Source organism: Stigmatopora argus, chromosome 17 (genome assembly GCF_051989625.1).
Source record: "Stigmatopora argus isolate UIUO_Sarg chromosome 17, RoL_Sarg_1.0, whole genome shotgun sequence".
NCBI lineage: Eukaryota > Metazoa > Chordata > Actinopteri > Syngnathiformes > Syngnathidae > Stigmatopora > Stigmatopora argus.
This window is the reverse complement of record NC_135403.1, coordinates 7,160,932-7,188,251: the sequence shown is the minus strand read 5'-3', so window position 1 is coordinate 7,188,251 and position 27,320 is coordinate 7,160,932. Positions and strand designations below refer to the sequence as shown.

The window sequence follows — 27,320 nt, the reverse complement described above, 5'->3', positions numbered from 1 at the left end:
AGACTGATGCGCTAACCACTCAGCCACCGTGGGTTTTCCCCAGATACTTCGGTTCCTCCCACCTGATAGGATAAGCGGTTCAGAAAATAAATGAATTAATTCCCCAACAGTGCTTAAATTTGATGTTGAATAGTAGTCTAATTGTTTCCTACAGTGCATTTTAATGCAAATTATGGGTTAGTTATATGATATATAGGTACAAAAAACAGAAAGATTGCCACTACAAACCATCTACAAGTACAAAATTTGCATTTTTTAGACTCAATGGCCTTTTATTCTTTTCCTCCACGTTACTTTTAAAAGTGTTTCAATGGTATTTGGCCAAGAACAAGCATGTAAATGACATAATGGCTATAACCTAAGTCAAAAGGGCTGATTTCAACTCTGGTGGTAGACAGACTATGTGGGGTGTTCTCCCCAACAAGGCCTTACTACCTCCAATAAGATAAAGCCTTTGGCGAATGGGCTTTTGCCAGCGATAAGCGAGCGGATCACTAACGGCCAACACAAGCGAAAACATGAGAGTCTGCGCCGGAGATAAAGCATGTGAGCAGCCAGAGGAAAATTGGAACAAGAGCCATCAATTGTTCGCACACACCATCTTTATCTTCCATCTCCTGTATGAGTGGAAGTGTGGCGTTGACAATCAAAGGGGGACTTTGAGGGGTGGCTGGTGCGCCTGTGTGAGCCATCAAGTCATCAATAAGCACTCTTATTAATGGAACAACCACAAGCAAGGTCAAAGCCACTGGAAATTTTCCCAAAATGGAAAGAGGGTGTGAGAAGAAAAATAAACACCTATTTTTCCCCCAGGGCGGATGACACGATTCCCACGGGAAGCGGAAGGAGTGGCGTTTTGGTGAATGGCTGGATGAGTGCATAAATTGGAAGAATGGCATGCGAGTTGCCGCTTTTTGACATGTCTGCGCCGGCCAAGTTGGCAGGCAAAAACAGGTGGGATTTTGGGTCTGTAGTTCAGGCAGAAAGAGGCGGGATATTATGGATGGCTAGGCGTCTGGCGAGCTCGCGTGCCCCGCTGACAGGCAAGCTGCTACTTGTAGACGGTGGAGTTAAGTTAGCCATACCAAACTAAGTGGAATAGAAGGGGCTAACCTTGCGTCACCAGCGTTCAGAAGCCCTTTTCTTTGTTGCTCAAGGCCTCGGGATGGATAAAAGTACCAAGGCTTCGCTGGCTCTTGACTCATTGATTTGAATGACGTGATTTTTCTTCATTAGTCCGTTCGCTACTCGCCTTCCTCTACGTAGGTGGATGGAAACCAGCCAATCTGCGGGGAAAAAGGTGTGATGTTAAATCAGAGATAGTGACCTACATTGACAAACCTCACTTTTATTTGTTGACTGAAATTGCATGGACTATTCCCTAAAGTTGTATTTTCTAAGTTTTGCTTGAGTTGTAGTGTATAATCTTCATCTGTTACTTTAACTACACCACAAATGTGACTAAGCATTCTTCACACAGATATGTTTTAAATTGTGGTGGTGAGGATGAAGTATTTTATTTCAGACAATGTTTAGGTATATGTATTGATTTCAAAATGGCTCAAGATGATGTACATGCAAGAGTTGCATGCTCAAACATTGAATTTGTGAATGTTATTGATTGTTTCTATAATTGCTTTGTGATAGTGCTGGTGATATTATTAAGTCACCATTGAATAGCCTTAACTACAAAATGCACTGCTTTTGAGGTTGAAACATTTAGCAGATCACAAATTGTAGTAAAATGATGTTTGCATCAATGATAAAAGAAATAATTTGGAAAATATAAACTCATAACATTATACAAAATTGCAAAATAAAGTGAAAAACATTTAGCAGATATTTCAATGCATCTGGTTGTCTTAACGAATCTATTTCTAACAATGCATATTCAATTTTTAGTTGCTATTTGTGTATTTTTTCCAAATACAATAATTAAAGAAAATACTATTGAATCGATTTCTTTCTTCCTCCCACAACATTTCCCTGATTGATTTTTTTTCTTCCAAAATGAATGAGCTCTGCCACTTACCCTCCCATTGACCTCGCCCCGCCACCACCCGTTGGCTCCGGACTTGGTGTAAATCTTGACCACGTCACCCTCCTGTAGCGATAACTCGCGTGTGTCCCGTGAACTGAAATCGTACCGCGCGATGGCCACGCCAATCACTTTTGGAGTAAACACTGTAGAGAAACACGGAGAGATAGGTTGGAACATTATGAGCATGTTAATAATAATAATAATCATTAAAAAAGCACACACACAATGACATCTGGTGCATGTTCATTAGCGCAACAGTTGCATATTTCCCAATTTGCTATGAAATGAAATGAGATGTAGAAAAGAAAAAAGAAAACAGAATGGACTCAAAACAATGTGCACATTTAACTACCTTTCGAATTAACTACTCCCTTCTTCTGCCTATTTTGATTAAAATTTATTTTTTCCTTTGCTATGTTTTAACATGTTTAACTGTGTTTCTAATTGAAGTCTTTTTATATTGATTACGTTGTATTCGCTTGTCAGCACTTGTGCTGTGTTACCCAATCAGCTTCTTCCAATTAGGCATTCCTCACTGCCCATTCAATTTCTTTCTATTCACTCTAGTGCTTTTTTCAGTTCATTCTTGTAGATATGTTGCGTCCTGCCATGTTCTCCGATTCCAGTCATGCTTATAGTGTGTAGCGTTCTGACTGTTTGTTACGTTGAATTTAGATTTTGTCCATTTAGACTTTTCCTCATTCCATGAAAATTATAACGCTTCTCTTCCCTGTGTCCCCACTCCACCATGCTTACCCACCAGCCCAAATGGAATGAACCAATCCCAAAGATGAACACACAACAAAACCAAAACACAGACCATGGTGCATTGTAAATCATAAAAAAACAACTACAAGCATCTCCCTGCACAACCAAAAAAAAAGAAAAATGATATCAATTTAAACATTCATCCTGTCATTATATAGCTAACCTAGATAGATTAATTTAAGTTTATATTTGTAAGGGTGATTTTTCAAACTATTCAAATTTACCGTATTTTCACGACTATAAGGCGCACCGCATCATAAGGCGCACCCTCAATGAATGACACATTTTAATTTTTTCCCATATATAAAACACACTGGATTATAAGGCGCCCTGTCTATTTTGGAGAAAATTTAAGACTTTTAAGTGCGCCTTATAGTCGTGAAAATAAGGTAAACTGGGTAAATTCCTGGAGTACTGCAGATGATCTGTAACTGCACACAATTGTCCCACTCCACCCTTTTTAGGATTCACTTGTATGATGACTCTGTCACTGTTAACTTCTGTACACTTTCTTGCAACTAGGCTGCCCTGACGGCAACATTTGGGCAGACTAACCGCCCTGTCAGGCAGTGTGAGAGGCACACATTGGGGTTAGTCACTTAGTTCTATTCCTTTTCACCAGCCCGACTTTCTCTCGCCTGTGGAGAGTGAAAGTTGGCTCGAGCCGAGTGAGGCTGACATGTGGAAATGGAATGTCAGACCTTTACAACTATGGCCGTTGGGATAGAATATCTGAGGTGTTCTGAGAATTTGGACGCTTGCACCTTTATGTCTGACAGGTGCACACACAGGACAAAGTCACCCACATACTGTGTAGCTTCCCAAAAAAAAAAAAAAAAAAATCTTACAGCACTGCCATTTAGATATGCTCAGGGCTGGATTTATAAACAGTGCACATGTCCCGGCATATGGTCCAGGGAATCCAATTGGCTGGTGTACTTTGGCGGTAATAACTGTGGTCTCAACATAAGTGTTAAAACTCATTGATAGTGAGAGACATCTGTTGCTGCCAATGGAAGTATAAAACTGATCTCTTGTCCAGGTTCTGGTTTAGTAATTAATGACAAGGTGACATTGGTGTTAGGACACAGAAAGAGAAGTGATACCTGTACCTGACCAGAAGGGGGCAGAGGAAGGAGGTACAAAGCTGTAGCCGGCAGGGGTTACAAAAGAGATGCCGCAGAGCAATGGGGCTACGGCGGTGTGAGCCAAGCAGGAAGTGGAGGGATGCAGGGGGAGACGGCAGAGGGGCAGAGGTACGGGGATTGGAGAGGGTAAGAAAGAGAAGCAAAGAAAAACATTTTCAGAGGTAACAAAACAACACAGCTTCGGGTAAGAAATGTTCTACAAGTCACAGATGTGAAGTTTACGGCTCTTTCGACATTCATCTAATTTTCATAACACCTCCAGGAAGCGCCATTTAGTGTTCAGCGGTAATAAAACTACAAAGATTGTCCCCAATCATTTAAAGGTCAACCATTCCCAAATAGGTGATTTAATGAAAAAAGCACTCCTGAATTGCAGAGACACCTCCTGTTTTAATCTGTACTGATCCTTAAAAGAGGAGTTAGAGAACATTGATCATCATTCATCTCTACTTCATTTCTAATAAAATTAGAAGTGTAGCACACTTTTCTAAAGAAATCCCCTGAAAAATCTGTGTAACAGTTTAATTTAATACCCGTCCTACTTTAATATAATTAATTTAGCACAATTCTTTACAAACACTGTCAATATTTTTCAATTAGGAAAAAAAACAAGCAATCCGAAGGACTACTGCATTTTTATTTTGCTTTTCGACTATTTAAAAAAAGAAGCTACAAACATTGATCCAATTAAAGAGGTGCTGCACTGTTTGTGCCTTGCAGGGGAAACCTACTTAAAAGAGTTACTGGTTATTATCATCATATATGTGTGGGAGAACTAAGAAAGCCACCATAGGAAAAGTAGCAGACATGAAAATGGGATAAAGGATAAAAAGATGACATTGCCACAACATTAAATAAAACTGCTCAACCAAAACTGCATTAGGACGGATATAGTATTCATTCTAAATCTATATACGGCGGTACCTCGACATACGAGTGCCCCGACATGCGAGCAATACGAGTAAAATTTCGGGCAAATATTTATCTTGAGATACGAGACAAATTTTGATATACGAGCATACAACGGACGCGAGAGGCTGCTCATAAGAACATCATGGGCATTGTCTCTCTCCCCGCAACTCCCTCGTGTAATGTCTCTGGTCGCAACTCCTTCATGTAATGTCTCTACGAGCACTGGGCGGAGCGTTGCATTTTTTCAGTGTTTTTTTCCCCAAGCGATTGCTAATATGACAGTATATACTACTTCTTGGTGGCAAGTGTTTGTGCGTTATCCTATTGTGGGGATTTTTGTGTACATCATTTTCGGAATAGTTGGAAGGGAATACAAAAGCAAACAACCCTCGATAGGTTGCATCTGAAAGTCAGTTTGGAGGCGGGGCAAATAGAGCCAACCCGGAGAAGAAAGGTATAGAATTTCAACACAAAATTAGAATTAAGTTTAGTGTAAGTTTAGATTACATTTTTGAGTGTGTCTGCATCGTAATCCAAGGTCATTTAAATTTGTTTATGTTATGTTACGAGTGCGTTGCGGTGCAAAAAGCCCCCCCCCCTCTCCCCTCAGCGAAATCCGTCTAATTTTAGTACTATTAAACAACTAGTTGTTTGTTACTTTGTTAATAGATGGTGAATTAGACCAAATAAAATGTTTTTCCAATCCAATATCCTGTTTTTGGTGTTTTTTCAGAGAGTTGGAACGAATTAATTTGTTCATTTGAGTTACGAGTAAATCGACATACAAGCTCAGTCGGAACGAATTAAGCTCGTATCTCAAGGTACCACTGTACTTTTACTGTATCTCAAATATTACTGTAGTCTATGATTGATTAATGGCCAACTTTGCTATTTATTTTTAAGGAGATTTTAGTGAAAAAAGCATTCTGCAACAGTGTAAATATGCGATTTGATTTTTCTAACATTTTCCCTCATTTAGGCACTTCAGGCATGCTTTTTCATCTCTATATCTTATGATTCAGCTCTTAAATCAGATCTCATTAGCTGGTAAGAGGGTACCCAATGATGAGCCTAACAAGCGAATACTTAATGTAAACTGGGCCAAAACCTGCATGACAACTACAAGTCAATTGTTTTTTCATCATCACAAAGAAGTCAACATTTGTCCTCACTAATGGCCGATAAATGACTGCACTTTATGAGAAACATGCTGTTCTCCACAATACTTGCTGGCAAATTAACCAACTCGCATTATTGGTATGCTGTAAAGGGAGATGAGGTGGCAAACACTGCTGCTTTTTGAAACGAGTACTAATCAGCCCGCGGAGAAACAGCTCTGCGACCTCTAACGGAGACCAGATATAAAGCAACAATGGGAAGCACGTCCATCCACTTGAAACAAAAGGCAAGAGCACCCCTGAATCCAATGTACTTAGTTATGACATAGTGTTTTTTTTATATAAATACTAAAATACTGGCTTTACTATAAGAGCACTTGTCAACAGAAAGCAAGCACACAGCTTGGAGAATTAATCGAATCAGCCATCCAAAGTTGAAGGTGACAATTTTGCATGGGGAACATGCATTTGTTCTCAAAAAAGTATTAATTAGCATTCATGCTCGGCTTGAAGAAAGTGTCCACACACTTTACAATAAGACTAAAATCCGAGTGTGTTCAGCACAGTTATGCAAACCAATCTGTTAACATTTGTGTAGCCAACAATGTGACCATCAGTATGTTGTCTTTGATCATCTATTTCAATTCCCACATGTATGGAGGAAAGTGTATTTCCACCAATGTTGGCATCAACAAATTATTTTTTCTGTTTTTGCTCAATGGTAGAAAAATCTAGGTGCTGTTTGAAACATTGTTGTGTCATACATTTTGGGGTCTCAGTCTGGTTACTTTCTGCTCCAAAATGATCTCATTAAAATCTCTGTTTAAGTTATGTCAACAACACCTGCTCTCATCCAAATGGCTAAAGACAAGAAACTTACTGCACACTAAGTTGTACTTCATTCAGCCGCTAATTAGAACGACTGAAATCTCAGTTGCGAGTATGGATAATGACTGACAAAGTAAAAAAGAATAAAAGTTTAGTACAAACAGCCATCCTAGAGTGTGTTGCAATCCAAATGCAGTTGTGATGCGCCAAAACAACAACAATAACAACAAAAGTTAGAAACGGGAAGAGTTGTTTTATGTTGAGGATGGTGAGGAAGTGAATAAAAACAACAAAGAAAATACACGGGAGATAAAAAATAAATGCTTGCTGAAACTCCAGCAAAATTCTCTAACATAAAGTCGCTTGTTTTTGTTTCATTTCAAACAAACCCTAGGATTGAAAAACACAGTTCTGCTATTCTTGGGGTCTAACAGGAGCTGAGCTAAAAAGTGAAATTCTGTTTTTATATTTAAGTTTCACAATTACTTTAATCTGAAGAGGTGCCAGTGATTTTGGTTTATTATAGTAATAGGATATAATTATGCACTTTTACGGAGTATTTCTTTATTTTTACAGGTTAAAGGCCTGTCAAGGCTCTCTCAAGTAGTTGATGTTCTTTTTGTTTTGAAGTACTACTCCATCGTCATTCATGAACAGATTGTTTTGTATCTATTGATCCTTGAAGATCTTGTTTTTAAATTCAGGGCTAATGAATTCGTCACGTACTTATAGGTGCCTTAGTTGCCTGTGCTTTCTGCAATATTACCAAAAACAGGGTTTTGTCCACGAAAAATAAATATTTAAGAACTAGAAATGTTGGTTATGGTCTTTGCATTATTGCAAAAAACGGTCCTTTTCAGAAAAAAGGAAAAAATTCAAGAACTATAAAATAAAATTCCCTGGTTGTAAACACATGATATTGAATTATGTGTTATTTTTTGTTCTATAACTGATCCATTATTTGGTACGCTGAAGTTTCGTCAACATTTTTGCTTTCGATGTATGTGTTTTCAAATAATTGGGATTTAAAAAAATGCATTTATAGCCACTCTTTCATTGATTCATTTAGTGGTTTCTTTGGAACAAACGAAATACACGTAAGGCCCCAAAGCCCAGATGGTATATTAGCCAACACTTTGGTTAGTTCATTGAAGGTTTAACCAGATAATTCAACTCCCTTGGAACTTATTTGTAGTATTTGATGGTCTGGAAACTGCAGATACTGTTGTCAAATCTAATGAGACGCACAGCACAGGAAAAAAACAACAACAGCAAAATAACAAAAGTCAGTTGAGACAGAACTGTTCCAAACAGCAAATAGCTGTGAAGCTATTTTACTGTAAGGCTCTGAAGATGCTCCCAGGTGGATTAAAGCAGTGTAAAAAGGATGAAGAAAGCACAGAAAGCACTGAGAGCGATGGGCAGAGAAATCAGCCGAGCCAGTAACAACAGTAGCGAGATGCCGGGTTGGAGCATAAACTGTTAAGAGCAAATGGAAAATGGTTTGAGGGGTTGGCGGTGAAAAAGTGTCAGATCACAGAACTGCTCGTTCATCAAAACATTGCTCTGTGGGGCTACTTGTGGTCAGAAATTCGACATCCTACTGTTACTGTTGTGATGGATAACAGATGAACATGAAAGCTTTGTTGTGAGATGTGTCAAAATAAGTCTTTTGGATTTGAAACTAGATAGACAAAAGTATTTGGACCTCTTGCATGCAGAGGACCTAGACAAAGTAAAATAAATAATCGTGTTTATTTGAATTTTGGTTGGACGGCAGCCAATGATTAGACTCAGATAGTTTGATTGAGAGCTGACGGTATCGTTATTTTGATTATACCTCACAGTGGATATGTAGAATAATTCATAACTTAATTAAGTGGTCTGTTTCAATACATGTGTCCATATCAAGGTGAGTTTTTTTAGCTTCAGGTACACAACTGGACATGGCGGAAAACATGTTCCTCAACCTTTTGGAATAGCTTTCAAGTTGTGACCTTTATTGAAAGTCATTTGAAAAGTTCAAATGAATAAAGGTGACAAGTATTTTGGTTTTCTTTCACACCTCCTCAGGCGTACTTACTGTTGCCACCAGAACGACTGAGCTTATGCATTCCAGAATTCTCCAGTTCTCGGTATGGATATTGCAGAGTGGTATCCAGACTCCGAAAGCCTTCTCTTAGAGAGTGAAGTTTGTAGTACTCAATTAGCTCCTGAAAGAACAGAAACGGGGTGGCATGAATCAGTGGTATGCTTTACCCCGTGCGCGGTCGATTGGTCGCCGGTCTTTTGGTCGCCGTCTTTTGGTCGCCGGTCTTTTGGTCGCGGTCTTTTGGTCGCCCCGACCGCGACAACGGGCGACCAAAAAACCGGAGACCAAAAGACCGGTGACAAAACAAGGTAAAACAACACAGTCTACACATCAATAAAAGCCAACAATGGCCCTGAGCAGTTTCACTGAGCCGACGTGTGAGTGTATAAGAATTTGTATGTACATGCGTTGTCCCTTTAAGAAGCTACGTCAGTCAGGGTCTTAGGAAGTTCTCCAACAAAAAACAATAAAAGTCCGGGAAATTTGGAGCTTTTCTTTAGCCGAATAATTACTAGGGCATTAAGTATGACTAAATAGTAATTCGCAGTTTGTATTTAGGGAATTTGAGCATCAATTTAAATGGTAATTATCAATAACCTTCCGGGCGACCAATCGACCGTGTACCGCTTTACCCAAGAGGAGGTTGGGTGTTCGATTCCCTGCCTTCTGACCTCATCTAACTACCCTTATGCAAGATATTAGAGAGCACATAACTCCTCATGGTGTGTAACCAGTAGATGAATGACGTTATAGTGTAAAAGTGCTATGAATGCCGAGTGTAATCAATTTATCAAGTCAATGACAAAATATTTGATTGCTTGATTTAATTGCTCGTAGTGCATCACAAATAGGAGCCAGAAAAAAAATATTAATGGACATCACATAAGGTATAAATGATGAGCCTTTCCAATATGTGTTGCTGTAATCTGAAGTTATTTTTATGCACTCTGCTAAAATCAAATTCCGGCTTTTGACACTTCATTAACGAAGGTGATGATTTATTCATGAATTGCAGTGGAGCAATTGAAAAAAAAATAGAAAAATGCGAGGGACTTAACACACTTACAAACAGACTCCTGAACTTCTTGTTCTCTGCGATGTGGAAGCAGCCCTCTTTCGTCAGGATCTTTATGTGCTTCACGTCGTTGTTGTACCTGTGGGCCATTGAATAAGTTATGAGTGTAATTTCCCTCTCTGATCACCGCCATCGATCGGTGGCTGGCCTCTGGCCCCATGGTGAAACCATAATGGAATGCATAGGGTCTTGATGGTGGGTGACGTGTGAATGATGGGTGATCTGAAGGGGGTTGTCTGCCTCTAACAGCTTCCTCCACCCATACGTTTGTCATTCATAGTCTTTGGCTACTTGACATTATTCACTGTTGTCCTTTAATATAAGGCAACAATGTGAAGTAATTGTTTTCTTATCCAATACTCCCCCTACTTGGCCACTTGGGCAAATACACACACACAATAAAAATGAGAATGCACATACGTTGAAGCTTTTCAAACATTCTCACAAACACATTTTACTATTAATATCACAGGGCCTTTCTAGGAATTAGAACAACTCTGGCTCCATTCTTTTCGTTTTGCACTATTTCCAATGATATCTCTTGAACCATCAGCAAAATGATGCTTAACTTGATTTTCCTCCTCACCTGGTGAACTCCTACAACTGGTTTGAGAAATAAAATCATTTTACCACAGCATATGATTTCTTTACTTTAACGAGAACAATTGTGGTAATAAAAGGGTTAAAACAATATATGTTGTTTGTGGCTTACAACTAACAATTAATCATTTTCCAAACCGCTTATTCACATATTGGTCGCAGCTATATCCCAGCTAACAATAGGGACTCCCTGAATCGGTGGCCAGCCAATCGCAGGGTACGCAGACGGACAACCATGCACACTCATACTTAAGGGGAATTTACAGCGTTCAACCAGCGTACCCGGCATGTTTTTGGAGTGTGGGACGAAAGTGGAGTACCCAGAGAAAACCCACGCACCCGATAAAAAAAACCTAGCCCAGGAGAACATGCAAACTCCACACAGTGAGGACCGACCTGGAATCGAGCCCTCACCCCCAGAACTGTGAGACTGAAACGCTAACCAATCGTCCAACAGCTTACAAATAGAGTCTCTAACTCAGATGCATAAAAGTACATACATTAAGCGATTTAGGAATTGCAAAATAGTTTATTCCTGAGCTTTGGAGCACAAAGAACAAACATTATCGCCTTGTATTACCGCTTGTGTCAGCGATGTCATCAAAAAAGATAATCACTACTTTCTTTTTTAAAAACAATGTGTAAGCGGCAATTGTTGACTCAGCATTACTGAACAATGGGGACTTACTTAATGCTGATGGCGTATTCTGTGCACTCCCTGCTGCGATGGCGGACTAGGTAGGTGCTGTTGATACGGTTAATGAGTTCTGCTTCTGCTTGGAGTCGCTCCATTGGTCCCGCAAACCTTAAACATGCAAAGTATAGATAATTTATAACAAAGCAAAAACCCTGAATGCCTCTAAATCAGGGGTGTCAGACTCGGGTTGGTTCGCGGGCCACGTTAACGTCAACTCGATTTCATGTGGGCCGGACCATTTTTGATAAATTTAGATAGACTTTTTATAAATGGATTAAAAGAACTGGATTAAAATCCCTGAATATTCAGTTTTTTATAGATCTAAAACAACGTTTATTTTAGCTTTTTAAAAAATATATTTTTAGATTTTACAAAATCATTTTTGAACTAAAAACAGAAAAAAATGATTAAAAAATTGCAATTATTGATTTAAAAGCGGGAAAATCAGCAAATCTAATATACATCTATACTCTTCATTTTAATTTGATCATAAAACAGAAAGTTGGTGTTCATGATTTACTTTCTCGGGCCGCACAAAATGATGCGGCGGGCCAGATTTGGCCCCCGGGCCGCCACTTTGACACCTGTGCTCTAAATGGTTGCATTTAACCACAAAAAAAATGCCTGATTGCATTTGTGTGACCAGTAAATTGGACAATTTAAAAAAAGAAAAAAAATACGATTCAAATATTGTATGTGGCTGAGAAATAAACTATGTTTTACCTAATTTGCCACATTTAACACAGTGATGCAAAAAAAGCTGAAAAGACCGTGTTTTCAAATTTATTTTCCCTTGCTCTCCATTCCATTTATTCTGTCAATTTTCTACTATAAAAACAACATCATGTGACTTGCTCTATCGACGACACCAATGGGGAAACTCGATTCACTGTTGTTAACATCTGTCTGTTTGCTGTGTTTAGTTCTAACCAATAAAGAAGTGATTTAGGAAATGCTTCTACCTTCTTATTGACAATGTAATTAGGCGGTAAAAGCTCATTTGTAAACTTACCATGGTTGAGAGGAGTAATCGATGGGCTTTGGGACCTACAGCACACAAAAACAGAGAAAAGTGGACATGCAGTTTTTGACTTTGTCAGCAAGTAAACAACAGCCTAACATGAGCTAAACTAAGTGTGTTAATTTAGTTTGGCGCCAAATCCAAAGTGCAAAAGTGCGTACAAGCTAATGTTTTCAACCAGGTGCTTTTATGTCCCCAATAAAGACAATGCTCCGAGTCGCTGTTATCTTTACAACAGAATACAATACATGTGATAATGCAGCAGTTGATATACTAAAAGCATCAATCTCTTCTGCAGAGGCTGGTCTAAATGCTATTTATTTTCTGCAGCATAGGCAAACGATAGTTGGATTATTTTAGCTCAAAATGCTCCTTTTAAGGAGGGTAAAAGTTGCTGTCATCTACAACTTCAAAGTAGTAAGGAGGCGAAATCAAACACAAAAAGAGGTATGTGGAAGAACAAGAAAGAAAGGTTGCTTACACATGGGCATGGTTTCACAGCGTCACTTGGAAAGAAGCCAACTTCTTTTGTTGACAGGATTTTGCCCTGAAAGCACAGAGAAGATAATTGTGTTATGTACTGTACATCGGGGCGACTCTGTCTCTATAATTCAAGAACAATTAGTCCAGGACACAGAGCAGTACATAAACAGTATACAGGCCTTGTTATTCTATTGTTCCAATAATGGCTGGCAGGAAGAGAAGCCTTTATTTCCCTGTTGAGGATGATCCTAATGTCTTGATTTATAAACACTAGGGAGTCCATATAAAGAGTGATAGAGGGTTTGCTAGTAACCATGCTGGAGTTATCTTCCTCGGTTCAGACACTGAAGCTTAATTGTGTGTCATTGTGTTGTGCGAAAATGCTTCATCAGGAATGTGTCGTACGTTTATAATTGTGTTAGATGTACTTTTACTTTTAATAGAATGACCCACAAAATTTGGTGTCAGGTAATGTATTCATTGTGCATTATGTAATTAAATAATGCGGAAAATCTATCGACACGATCAGATATTAATTTTGCAGCATTTTTTTAATGTGTTTAAGGTTGTGAAAATGTCGACGATATTTTACAAAGAGGATCTTATTGAAACACGATTTTCCCTTAGCGAATGTGACAAGCAATGGAGGTCACCGCCCTTCACGTATGAGTCCTTGTAGCCACCCAGGAGCTGTGTGACATCCTTGCAAAGAAGGTAATAATGATTATAGCTGGGAAATTGAGTGAGCAAACAGAAGCCAGCCAGTGAGTTAAATCAAATTACACTGATCAATTCTATTTATCACACAGAAGCCATGACGAAAATGATTACGGTTGTCTGGCTACAAAAGTGATGGATATTGAATGTTTGCAGACTGTGCAGATTCAGTTGCCTCCAGTTTAACCATTTGCACAAGGTTACTTCATTGTTGTATTTGTCTGTATGGTGTATTATCCTGCTGAATTCTGGTTGCAATCTACCTGATGGTGTACTTAAGCAGTCAAAGGTGTAGTCTGACCCTTGTGAGGATGCGTGGTATGGAAGATGAATGAATGAATTGTGGTTGCATGTTTGATGACTAGATTGTTTCTGTGCAAGTTAATGCATTTTAAAAGTGCTGAAGATTGGATGTAGATTTTATATTGTGTATCTATTAGTCTTTTTTCATTTCACAGAACATATAACTACAGACAGCAATCTTTTATTACGGAGCTGCCAACCGATTCAGGGTGCCACCTGCCTGGTAAACATAGTTAGCTGGTATAGCACCAGCACCCTCCGCGACCCTAGTGAGGATAAGCAGTTCAGAAAAAGAATGTTTTAGTATAGGTGTTATAAGAACTATCTTGCAATATTGACCACATTATCATACTACAATCAGAAATATCAGCAAGCAACAGTAAGAAATTATTGAATTTTTCCATTATGAAATTAACTAATCATGCATAAAATGGGATTTAATTGCTCAGAAAACATTACATGAAAATAATGCAATCATAAATCATTTTACATAATATTTTTCCTTTTTCTTTTACTGTCCTATTTTAACAATTATGAGCAAAAACTTACACTTACAATAACTGGCCCAGAATATATATGAAGTTTGTACTAACGCGTGACTCTGACAATGTTATATTATGCTATAAAGTGTCCACAGTTGTGATGACTTTAAAATGTGTGGATTAAGAGGTGGTGTAAACTCTGACCTGCCACCAGGGGCTGTGAAGGTCGGCACAGATTAATTCGATGATGTCACCCGTCTGGATGCTGAGTGCTGGACCAGAAGTCGGGCTGGGTACACCAAAGTAGTTCCTGATCACCATCATTTTGGGCAGACCTACAAGAAGGACAATGTGAGTACTTGCACGAGTCATCAAAACAAAATTCCATTTTTGTTGTTGTTATTCTCAGCGTTCTCCTACTTTTTAAACTAGTTCTTTAATGTGTTCCTTCGAATGTGAATGATTTGAATCATCAGTATGTGAGTCCGTGTGCCTATGACCTCGGGTCTAAATGGGCATGCTTGTCATTCTAAGGCTTTGCTCCACTAAACTATTCATGGTTCTTTCTAGGTGATAATCAAAGGGAGTATAGGTTGTATGTCTGCACACATATAAATATAGCCCTTGTCCACTGTGTACTGGCCATGCAAATCATCTTAACCTATTATTCGTTATCATTACACAGACAGATATGCGTCATGCTCCCACTAAATAGGTGGTAATCAAGTACTTAAAGCTGAACAAGATAAGATTTGTGGTCTGTCTTTGCCATGGAAATTATATATATATATATATATATATATATATATATATATATATATATATATATATATATATATATATATATATATATATATATATATGTATATATATACACATATATACACATACATATATATACACACATACATATACACATACACATACACATACATATACACACACACACATATATATATATATATATATACAGTAATCTCGCTATTACTTATTTATTTATTAGTAGAGGTGACTCTACTTTGCGATTTTTTAAATTATTGCTGCCATGTCTGGTCTACATTAACCACGATATTCGAGGGATTACTGAATATATATAAACATATATATACTTCATCTCATTTTCTGAACCACATTAGCCTCATTAGGGTTGCGGGGAGTGCTGGAACCAATCCCAGCTGACTCCGGGCCAGAGGCGGGGGACACCCTGAATCGGTGGCCAGCTGATCGCAGGGCACAAGGAGATGGACAACCATGCACACTCACACCCTTAATTTAGAGCGTCCAATCAGCCTACCATACATTTTTTGGGAATGTGGGAGAAAACCAGAGTACCCAGAGGAAACCCACACAGAACATGTGAACTCACACAGATGGACATGACCTGGATTTGAACCCAGGACCCCAGAGCTGGGAGGCAAACGCACTAACCACTCGCACCACCGCACCACAGATATACATAGTATATGTACACAACTGTTGGCTTATTTGAAAGCACCGGTCGTTCATAATGCACGCTTTGTGTATTAGGTCTGAGATCCATAGAGTACAGATTTCTCGGTCATGTGTACTGATAGGTTTGTATAGAAATGCAATAAAAGGAAAAGAAGTAGAAGAAATAGAATAATGAAAAGAAGACAGCTCAAGGCACATATTGTCCATTTGAACATAGCTAATCTATCTGCATTGCTTGTGTTCCAGCGCTGTGACACCGAGGCCGGCGGCCTGACATGCATGAGCCCGCCTGAGACGCACTTTTAAAGACATGCGGTCATGGAGAATTGCGCCTTTGAGGCATGAATTGCATTCCTATCTACCAAAGGACAAGCAACGTGTTTAGAGCACCTTTATGAAAATAGACTAAGAGTGCGTTGCTGACGTATTATAAAACGCCTCTGGCTGGAGCAATCAAATGCCTATTGATTTTGGTGTGTCCTCAGTCAGAAATGATTTTCTGCAGCAAAATGGATAGAAGGGAGGGAAAAAAAAATCATTGTCTAAGAGAGGTGTGCAGATTATGCCACATGCACGCAAATTTTACCATTCAACCTGTAAAAGGATGATGAACTTTTGACCTATCTAGTTGTCCTTTTTTTATTTATTTAGGTTGAATCGTTTGGTTCTCTTCTGCTTTACCACAAATGTTAACCTTTCAATGAGTAAGGTTATCGTACTAAAAACAAATATGAGTGCAGGAAAAAGTATGTATACAAGTTAAGGTGAACTGTTCAGGCAAGTGCAGGATTATGTCCCCGCATTGTGCAATAAAACTATAGGCATATACTGACATGAAATGAAAACTATGCCATTAATCCTACTTCAATTTGCATACCAATTTTTTTGGTTGAAATAATAATTTGTAAATCTATTGCTAACAGCTAACACCTCTGACAATATTAATGAGTATCATTATCTGAATGAAGACCAAGAAAGAGGAGACAATGTATATGCTGCAGGAAAAAAGGTAAAATTACAAATCCTCTCACCTGGATCTCGATCTTTGATCTGAAAAAAAATCACACAAAAAAGTTAACACAGTGACAAAGACATGGCAATTAATGATTAAAAATTCAATTTCAGGTCTTTAAAATTGTGCTGCTTTATACACCTCTATGAAACTTTGAAACACAGTTTTGCTGCAAAGTTTAGCCACAAATGACATTTTTGTCCAAATGTTTTACTAAGGTTAACAATTAAGAGATACTGGCAATTACAGTAAAACTTTTTTGAATTATTTTAATCAAAATAATATTTCCAGCAGCTGTTTTCCATGCTTGTGGCATGACAGTAAAAAATAGGCCAATATTTAATGCCAATTCATGTCAGATTCGTTTCACTTCTCCCTTTAGCAGACGCAAAAATATATAAATAAAAGCAGAATAAAATACATTTGTTTGGGGTTATTTTCTTTTACAGAGTTCTGTAAGATTAGATGGAAACCATGGGTCAGAGGCATCTTATGCACTGCTGAGAATGGTCAAATAAATATCAATTTGTAGAAGAGAAAACAACTTTTCAACAAACAAACGTTTTCTCCAAGTACATTTCTGTTTAGCTGACAGTACGGTTTGGAATAGTAAATCCCCATCTGTGTTTTTGACTAAGACAGCGATTGCCAAGTACTACTGATCTTTTTTTTTCCTCCACCAATGCAAAATTATCATAAATAACAAGAATGCATCTAAATCAAGAACAGAATTGAAAACAGCTCATTTAGCATAGAATTTGAATATCTGTCTAATAGTCAGCGCAATCTTTCATGTTAAATAATCGCTTCTGGTTTGTGAACAGTTTCTCAATTTTAAAGAAAATACAATGCTACATTGTATTTATGTAGGTCATCATCAAAATGTAATTGACCACTTTCAGTTCATGCAGCAATTATGTAAAATGTTATGGCTACACTGTTTTTTATCTGAGTTTTCTTGCTCCTGAACTATTAATGTTTACTAAGACACACAATCGTGTTGTACTTTATGTAGAAAATATAACATCACAAAAGCAGGGTATTTTTCATTTTCTTTCTTTTCATGTAAAGTGACAAGTGAGTGACAACCACACTGCATATGCACTGCACCACCTATTCTCAACTTTTGGCAGTCTGCAAACTTTATTACTCAGTAGAAACACGCTCCATAAGTTTATAAAGCAGGATGTGTTTCAATGTCACCTCTTCACAACTTTCATGATTTTGCTGATCAGAATTACATACGATCACAGTGTAATCCCTACAAGTCAAGGCTATAGCTACACTATTTAAGTGCATTATAAAATCCTAGTGCAATTTTCTGTAAAGGAGTTACTTGATAGCATTGCACATATCAGCAATGCAGCAAAGAAACCTTTTACGACACGGCAAACCCATGTTGGGATAAATCTGCACGGGTAAGTTGCACCAAGCAAAGGCAATTGGAGTCTTTTTGGAAAACAGCTGCAGGAGAGCTAAGCTCTGTTGGTGCAACATAGCTTGGGACAAGAGAAGGACAGCAGACACACAACGCTGAGATCAGCGCAAACACAGAGGCAGCTCACCTGAGTTCGGACAGAGCCAGGATCTGAAAAAGGTTTGAGAACAGGCATAGTGAGTGACAGGTTAGCAGGTGCATGCAAACACTTGCACGCCTTCACTGGTACAAGGCAACACTCCCTCATTAGTGGTGAAGGCAGATGCCTCGTGTTTGACCACGGTTCACTTTGTTTTGCTGCCGCTACCTGACAGCTCAGGTAGTGGAGGTAACGACGATGGAGGTTGGCGAAGTGGAGAGGTTGCCAGATCTGTGTGTGTCTGTATTTGTTGTTTTGTTTTTGCTCCGCCAGTTTCTGTTATTGGCTCCCTGAGGGAGTGGCTACACCTCTGTTAAACGCGTACACACATGTACACACACTCCTATATGTACTAATACAGAACACGCACACATCCACACCCAAACATACAATGTTGCTTATATACGAAAACACAAGCAAACCTTTCGCAGTGGGCTTTGAGTGAACTTTGACTGGTTATATAAACACAGTGTGCTGATAACAGACCTAGATGCAGGTAAACAAAAATTTATCTATGGCACATGTGCGCACTCACAAGCATAGCAGATTGAACCTGTGATTGTTTGTTCCTGTTATGTGATGCGTTCAGCACAGCTGGTGTACGGTCAGGTTTTTGAAATTTTGAAATCTGTCCAGAGACAGAATCTAAAATTGAAAAAAGAGAAAAGAATGCTTGGAATTTTTTTAACTATCCAGTAAATCTGGGGTATCCCCAAGAAGAACGCAGGGAATCGAATGATATGCTGGTCATGACATCAACCAACAGTTTTCCAAAAAGATGGAGCAAAATGTATGTCCTTTTTTTCTATTTTCTATTTTTCCTATTACTATGAAATAGCCTTGATTAAATGTCTCACTATGACCGCATTTTTTTCCTTTGAACATTTATATAAGTATGTTTTTTTTTTCCTCTTGGTCAGTAGTAGAGCTGGATAAACATCTAACTTCTGCTATATTTTATTCTTCATAGTTTATTTGCTGATCTATAACACCAACAGACAAAACGCAAACCTAAAATTGATAAATACGTAGCAGAAAGCATGTTGGCCTCACAGTTCTGGGGTCCAGGGTTCAAATCTAGGTCATGTCCATCTGTGTGGAGTTTGCATGTTCTCCCCAGGCCTGTGTGGGTTTCCTGCGGGTACTCTGGTTTCCTCCCATATACCAAAAACATGCATGGTAGGCTGATTTGACACTCTAAATTGCCCCTAGGTATGAGTGTGAGCTTGAATGGTTGTTTAGTCTCCTTGTGCCCTGCAATTGGCTGGCCACCAATTCACTGTGCCCCCCCGCCTCTGGCCCGGAGATAGCTGGGATTGCCTCCAGCACCCCCGTGACCCTAATGAGGATAAAGCGGTTCAGAAAATGAGATGAGAGACGGAGCAGAAAAGTAGAAAAGAAAATAACTTTGGAACCCAAATTTCCGTAAAGACCGTATTATGAAACAAGTCTTGTTTACAATATGTAAATATTAGAAGTACTTTAAAACTTCTCAAGCAAACTTTGAAAGGGACTTTTTTTTCTCTTGCATAAGTATCAGTTCTTAGTGTCGCAGCAGTGGTGGTGCAGAGCTGTGTGGAGTAATGAGTGAGGGAATTCAAACCGACAACACAGCCGTCACAGTTCCACGCTCTCCCTTGGCGGGTGTCGCCCAAATCTACTCAGGTGCACATAGCGCTAGGTGGCCCCGGTGGTGGCATTATTGCCTCTGCGACCTGATAGCACCGTGACAGATGCTCAGGACAACTCGAGGTGGCGGTTCGCTATGGGGAACTCGCACTACGGTTGCAACACACACTTCTTGCACACTAGTGGTTGAAATGTCTTTAGTTTGAAACACAGCCGTGCCCTTCCATGTCCTGTTTTAGTTATTCAAATCATTTTCTGAACCGGTTTATCCTTACAAGTGTCACCGGGGGTGCTGGAGCCTATCCCAGTTGACTTCAGGACACCCTGAATTGAACAACAAAGTTATCTAATCTAATCTAATTCACAGTCGCACTCATACTGAGGCCAATTTAGAGTATCCAATTAGCCTACCATGAATGTTTTTGGACTGTAGGAGGAAACGGGAGTATCCGGAGAAAACCCACAAATGCCCAGGGAGAACATGCAAACTCCACACAGGTGGACCAACGTGGATTCAAACCCAGGACCCCAGAACTGTAAGGCTGACGCGCTAACCACTCATCCGCTGGGCCGCCTGTTTTATTTCTTATTTTAGTTTTTATTATTATTATTTGACAAAGTTTGAATTTCACTATCTCGCATTAACACGCTTTCATAAGCACAAGACTAAGCTGATTTCTGAAGGCCTTTTTTATTTCTCCTCTTAAGTTTTCCCTCCATTTCTTTGAGAGCGGCCAAGGCTCCTGCACAGGGAGCTGAGTGGCAAACGCAATAAGGGCACAATAAAAGGAGTATTTTTAAAAGCTCCTCTGTAAAAAAATAATATTATCAAGCATGGAGGAGCACTACAAGTGCACACAGTGACATTGCCTTCAGTGTTCTGTGTCAAAACCTCACAGGGAAGCAGAAGAGCATTTGAATGAGTATTAGAAAGAAACGCTTATTGAATATGTGCCTAACCTTGGTTGTTGGTATTAAGGGCACCCTTAAGGGTCTAAACTCATGAATTCCCCTAGATCCACCTTAATAACCTTTCTGGAGCAATGACATTGCAACAATCTCACAATTTTAGTCACATATGTTCCTATAAACATTCATGCACCCATGGTGTGCACACTGCCATCTAACAGTAGTTGTGTACATACAATTCAGGTTAATGTTGTACATTGACACCTTGTTTCTCACAGAAAATTTTGCTGGATATTTATTAAAAGCAATTGAAGATTGAATTGAAATTCACTGTATCAATGTCTCTTTGTATGCATGTATGTAAATAGAGGTAGCTTACCCGTTTTCCCACAGGAGCCAAGGCGACCCAGGCATTCTTTATGAGCGCCTAGACCGCACTTAGAGCATAGGTAGCCCTGGTTAAAAATGCCCCTGCAGACAGGGGACAAGGACATTGCAGTTTATTAAGGTTTTCTAAGAGCATGCCCAAGAATGCAAAGATAAGGAAAGCAACTAAGACAGGAGACGCAGAGTCTACAGTGTAAAAGAGTGACCTTTATATTATTTTAACCCAAATTAATATCTCATTCATTCATCTTCCATACCGCCCATCGTCAAAAGGGTTGCCGGGGTTGCTGAAGCCTAACCCAGCTGTCTTTGGGGGAAAGGCAGACTACACCCTAGACTGGTCGCCAGTCAGTCAGAGGGCACATAGAGACAGACGACCACTCACTCTCACAATCACACCAAAATCACACCTGCACCAAAATCAGGCGGAAGAACCGCTGCACCATCGGTTTAGTATTTTCTGAAATTATATGTAAATAAATACCAGAGAAAAACTCTAAAAAATCAATATTTCATCAGAGAAGGGAGACAGGAGTCAGGATTATAAGTAGATGTGAATATGGGTTGAAATATCAAAAATCAACCGTATGTATACATACATCTGTGTATGTATATGTATATTTATATATATGTATACATGTACATCTATGTGTATGTATGTATATTTATATATATGTATGTATACATGTACATCTATGTGTATGTATGTATATGTATATTTATGTATAAGTATATTTATATATATATGTATGTATATGTATTTATATATAATATATATTTCAGCAAAATGCTTATTTACTTATTTATATATGTATTTATGTATTTATTTATTTATTACCTATCTATTTATGTCTAAAATGTATATTCCTGTATCTGCATTCTCACCCTCTTGCTACTGTGACAATGAAATTTCCCAAATACGGGATGAATAAAGTTATCCAATCCAATCCAAATAAAAGTGGTCACCTATGTTTTGCCTTTTACGTGGCTGACTGAGTGAGCATGTGTGTGTAAACTTGATGGCCTCTTACCTCAGTAGCATATGGCAAGAATTGCAGGAGGTAATTCTTTCAAAAGTATGCATATGAAACTCGTGGAAATTGTTTGTTGCATTCTCCGGATGAATATTAGATCTAAAAAAAAAAAGAAAGCAGTATAAAGACCGGTCATGAAACGCTGATTTTGTTGAGAAGTCACTTTGAACTTTTTGAAACTGACCAAAGTCCATCAGGAAGACACTCTGCAATGTGTTTATATATAATTTGATAGTGCCAACAGTGTCAATGTTTTTGCAAGAACTTGCCATTCCTTACTTTTGATATGCTTATACCAAAATAAAATAATTAATTAGAGTACACATAATAAGAGTATGTAAGTTGTGGTGTAAAAATAAATGTTATTATGTATGTTAATTGCAAAAAAGGTTTAACCTCTATAGTCAAAATGTAACACTTTGTTCCATTTAAAATCACTATAGTTAAATATAGTTTCTGCCCATTCAAAGCCATATATTATCAATTTATACACTTTAAAAGCAACCTACGATTGGCAAACATTACATGGGACAGGTTTAATGAGTGTTTTCACCTTATTTTGAAATAACTATAAACTAAACGTTTTCCGTCGATTTTGTATCTTATTTTGAATGTTATAATTAATGGGACACATATTTTGGTTATGTAATAAATTTGAAAATCATGTTCATATTATTCCACCATTTCTAAGCAAAGAAAGAATAATAAATAAATATATAATTCCTATTCATGGCCTGGCATAGACATAAAAAAATGATTTGTTTTCTTGGGCAAATATTTCAAAAACTCCTATTAAAGTATGAGTGTGCAACAAAGCTACTGTTGTGTACACACAAATGTGATATACACTACTCACATGGCCATGCCAAACTGTTCCAGCCACTTTTTTTTCAGTTCTTTGGTCTTGAAAAAGAACTCAAAGCCATTCTGACCCTGGTTATGGGTGAGGTAGAATCCGTAGGACCACTGCAAAGAAAGAAAAACAAATGTGTGACGGCAAAGACAACAAAGGCGACTCCATCAAGTCAGAGTGTTGTTGAAATACAAAGTGATAAGGAGGGCGACTGGATGCAGGGAGACAGATGGAGGCAAAAGAGATGCGAGATATGTGTGAAAGAGAAAACGATGCCTCAGGGTCAGGAAACAAAAAGAGTAAAGGTTTAGAGGGCTGCTCAACAGACAAAGCAAGGGAGAAAGATGATAAACAGGGGAACCCATGTGTGAGATAGCTTTGCCATATCACTCCTGGACATCACACAGCAGGCTAAAATCTAAAAAAAAAAAGCCTGTCAGCTGCCATCACACAAGTCCAAGGCTAAATGAGACTCTATTAACATATGTGTCAAAATATGCTTTTGTGTTTTATTATTACTACTATGTATTATTATTTCTATTATTATTAGTAGTAGTATTTTTATTATTATCATATGTATTTTTTATTATTACTAGTAGTATTTTTACTATTATTAGTAGTATTTTTTATTATTAGTAGTAGTATTTTTATTATTATTATTACTATTATTATTAGTAGTAGCATTTTTATTATTATTGTTACTATTATTATTAGTAGTAGTAGTTGTAGCATTTTTATTATTATTAGTAGTATTTTTATTATTATTAGTAGTAGTATTTTTACAATTATTAGTAGTATTTTTTAGTATTAGTAGTAGTATTTTTTTATTATTATTATTACTATTATTAGTAGTAGTAGTAGCATTTTTATTATTATTGTTACTATTATTAGTAGTAGTTGTAGCATTTTTATTATTAGTAGTAGTATTTTTCATTATTAGTAGTAGTAGTATTTTTACAATTATTAGTAGTATTTTTTATTATTAGTAGTAGTATTTTTATTAGTAGTAGTAGTATTTTTTATTTTTATTAGTAGCATTTTTATTATTATTATTACTATTTTTTTATTATTAGTAGTAGTGTTTTTATTGTTATTATTATTAACAATAATAATAATATTATTTATGGCACTCTAAAGCTGCATTTTTATAGCTTCTTGTTTAATTTTTTTAACATCAGAAAAAGTCACATGAGTAGCAAGTGAAGCGCTACATAACAGCTTTACTACAGACAGTAAAAAAAAGAAAACTACAAAATTGTTTCCAGTGGAGAGTGGAGTGAGAAAATATATAAAATATGTATCAAATGTTATGGATGAGTAGTTTTCATTTTGTCGGTTGTTTTCTCTTATCACTGAAGTTAAGAAATCCGATTAGGTACTGGGCACTCACAACTATTCACCATAGTTCAAATTTTCATGCGCTATTCCAGTAAGTTATATAAAAACATTTTTTAAACATTACACATAAGAGTAGTATAACCTACCACATTAAACTTAATAACCTTAATAAATGCGTCTAAAGAAAAATAATTAAATATCAATTTTCTATTTTACTTGATCAAACTAAGGTCCATGGTGAACTGAAGCCTGTCTCAGCAGCCTTTGGTAAACATGTGGGGTAAACGTTAGACTGAGTGCTTGATAAAAGGTGAAATCTTATCAATGGGGCCCAGTTAAAATAGAAACTGACCAATAACCTAACGTCATGAAAACAAATAAGTGTGCACAGATTTGTTGAATGCCAACTTTCAAGTGCTAACTTTGAAACAGTGCAATGGAGAAATAAACAAACCTATCCAACTCCGAAAGGTCACAACACAGTGATTTCTTAAAGCAACACCACTTCTAATAACAGTCACACCTATTGTTTATCAAAATGCCAACTGTCCTTTTCCCTTTGCAGCATTGTGAAGACTGAGACTAACATTACGTAATTCTTTTTTTTCATAGATTGCAAACTATGTGTTTGAACCGAATGCAATGATGCACAAACCTTTCGGTTCTCCTTATCTGACGTGGGGTTATTCGTGATCTTAAAGAGGTGCAGGTCTATCACATCTTTCATCTCGTAGTTGTCTCCTCGTCGCTTACAAACAATAACAGCAGCATCAAACAAGAAGATATGCCTGCAATTTAACAACAAAAACACCTTTAAGGGAATGTCTTTCAAAATATTGAAAAATTGGAAAATATTGAGTTTCTAAAATACATGGTGACATGGGTATAATTTGTATCAATCTTCCCTCTAATTTTTTGTTTGTCTGGGCAGAAAGACAACCTCCCTGAGCACACTGAGTACCGGTGTGAGCAACATCATCATTGCTCGCTATGGGCACACACCAGTATCACACCTGCCATAAGAAGGTGTATGTCTACTACACATAAATGATTTAGTAATAATAAAATGTAATGATTAATATCTATGAATGGGCGGCCCAGCGGATGAGTGGTTCGCGCGTCGGCCTCACAGCTAAAAAAAAAAAAAAAAAAAGGGATTTTATTTTGTGCGCTCCATATGATTTGCTGTGCCCAGAGAAGACGAGAGTAGTGCGCAATTGCGCATGCATGCAGCTTAGAGGGAACATTGATTTGTATAATATATTTTTTTAAACTGCATTTTGAATGGTTAGCACGTTGGCCTCACAGTTCTGAGATCGAGGGTTCAATACCGGTCTGGACCTTCTTTTGTGGAGTTTGCATGTTCACCCCAGGCTTGTGTGAGTTTTCTTGGGGTACTCCGGTTGTGTTAACTATTGTGGATGTAGTTTGCAGTGCGGTAGTACCGAATGATATTGAGAGCTGCCTGAAATCTATATATTTGGTTAGGTTAGAACTTTATTTCATCCCGTATTCGGGAAAAAAATATTATTATATATTATATAAAAAAATATCACAATAGTTAGCAAGATAGTACAACTTTGGGCATGCTCAAAATGCAATACTGCAACCTTAATAATAAATATATGTTGTCAAATGATTAACTCACTTAGAGTGCGAATCAAAAGTGATATTTACATATAGTGGATTTTATTCATTCATTCATTTTCTGAACCGCTTATCCTCACAAGGGTTTAAAGGGGTGATACATTGTATTAACTTGGCTTAGGGTATGTAACAATTAATTTAATTGATTTTAATTTTGACCTGTTTTGAGGCCTCAACACATACAAGAATTAGTAACTAGGAGTGTGTAGTTGCGTGGGCCTTCTGTCAATCAATCAACCAGAAATACATCAAGAGATCTCACCGGTCCTGTTTAGCTCGTTTGTCAACTGAGGCCACCCGTACTTCTCCGTCACCTTTGGGGCGTCCATAGTTACTAAGAGGCTGATTCTTGAAAGGACAAAAGCAAAATAAAGATGAAATACACTGGGGATTATAGGAAAAAAAGGAATTTGGAGAAAGCGGACTGCTTACCAGGTTTTCAATGGATTTTTGATATTGATCTATTTCTCTCAGAGTCTCATTGTCTCTCTTGACTTCATTGACATACTGGGCCAGATCCTGCTCATGACAAGGCACAAATTACAATTAGGTTGTTTTGAAAGACACTTGCTCTCCCTGAAATACACATCTAAGCATTTACAAGCATATTCACCCTGTTTTTTGGTATAAGTGCATTAAAATGGTAACCATGTCAAAATAATGAAAATGACTGCACTACTTTAATTTTACATGAGCAAAAACAAGTTTGACATTCAAATTCATGGACTATAATTTTAAGGTCAATTGCTGTAATAATTCATAGCACCTTTGATAAAATAAATCAACATAAAAACAATAACAATATATAGCTGATAGGTTTCTGTAGCAAAAAGATTGAACTACTACCTTCATGGCATCTAGCGCTTTTCGCAGATTGCTTTTTTCTGTGGCATCGTGAGTGTGTTTGACGAGCTCCTATTGAAGGGAAACAAAGTTATTTGAAACATTCATTCATTCATTTTCATACTGCTAATCTTCACAAGAGTCATGGGGGGTGCTGGAGCCTATCCCAGCTAACAATGGGCACTAGGCTAGTTCATTTCTAGCTGTTAACAGGAATTAATTTGAGTTATCTTCAAGCAGGGATTGACACAATATCACATCGATGTCTTAAAGTTTTTTTTCTCGTTTACTGTGATGGAAGATTCAGAAAGCAAAAAATAAAATTATAGGTTTAAGGGGTGTTTCATGGCTATT

At 37.7% G+C, this 27,320-nt stretch overlaps 1 protein-coding gene across 1 annotated transcript in view; it reads right to left on the bottom strand.

Annotated features, from left to right (window-relative positions):
• Positions 1-251: 251 nt before the first annotated feature.
• Positions 252-27,320, bottom strand: part of vav3a (vav 3 guanine nucleotide exchange factor a) — a 66,659-nt gene continuing 39,590 nt past the window's right edge. Inside the window, exons 11-29 of the mRNA XM_077624899.1 lie at positions 26,970-27,038; positions 26,556-26,642; positions 26,386-26,471; positions 25,132-25,264; positions 23,142-23,251; positions 22,283-22,384; positions 21,244-21,335; positions 18,862-18,971; positions 18,749-18,778; positions 18,315-18,602; positions 16,769-16,787; positions 14,490-14,620; positions 12,782-12,847; positions 12,292-12,326; positions 11,271-11,387; positions 9,974-10,061; positions 8,899-9,028; positions 2,033-2,184; positions 252-1,286 (exon numbers count right to left, since the gene is read on the bottom strand). Of these exons, the coding sequence (XP_077481025.1) occupies positions 1,245-1,286; positions 2,033-2,184; positions 8,899-9,028; positions 9,974-10,061; positions 11,271-11,387; positions 12,292-12,326; positions 12,782-12,847; positions 14,490-14,620; positions 16,769-16,787; positions 18,315-18,602; positions 18,749-18,778; positions 18,862-18,971; positions 21,244-21,335; positions 22,283-22,384; positions 23,142-23,251; positions 25,132-25,264; positions 26,386-26,471; positions 26,556-26,642; positions 26,970-27,038 (1,887 nt within the window). The 3' untranslated portion in view covers positions 252-1,244. The remainder of the gene's footprint in view (positions 1,287-2,032; positions 2,185-8,898; positions 9,029-9,973; positions 10,062-11,270; positions 11,388-12,291; positions 12,327-12,781; positions 12,848-14,489; positions 14,621-16,768; positions 16,788-18,314; positions 18,603-18,748; positions 18,779-18,861; positions 18,972-21,243; positions 21,336-22,282; positions 22,385-23,141; positions 23,252-25,131; positions 25,265-26,385; positions 26,472-26,555; positions 26,643-26,969; positions 27,039-27,320) is intronic.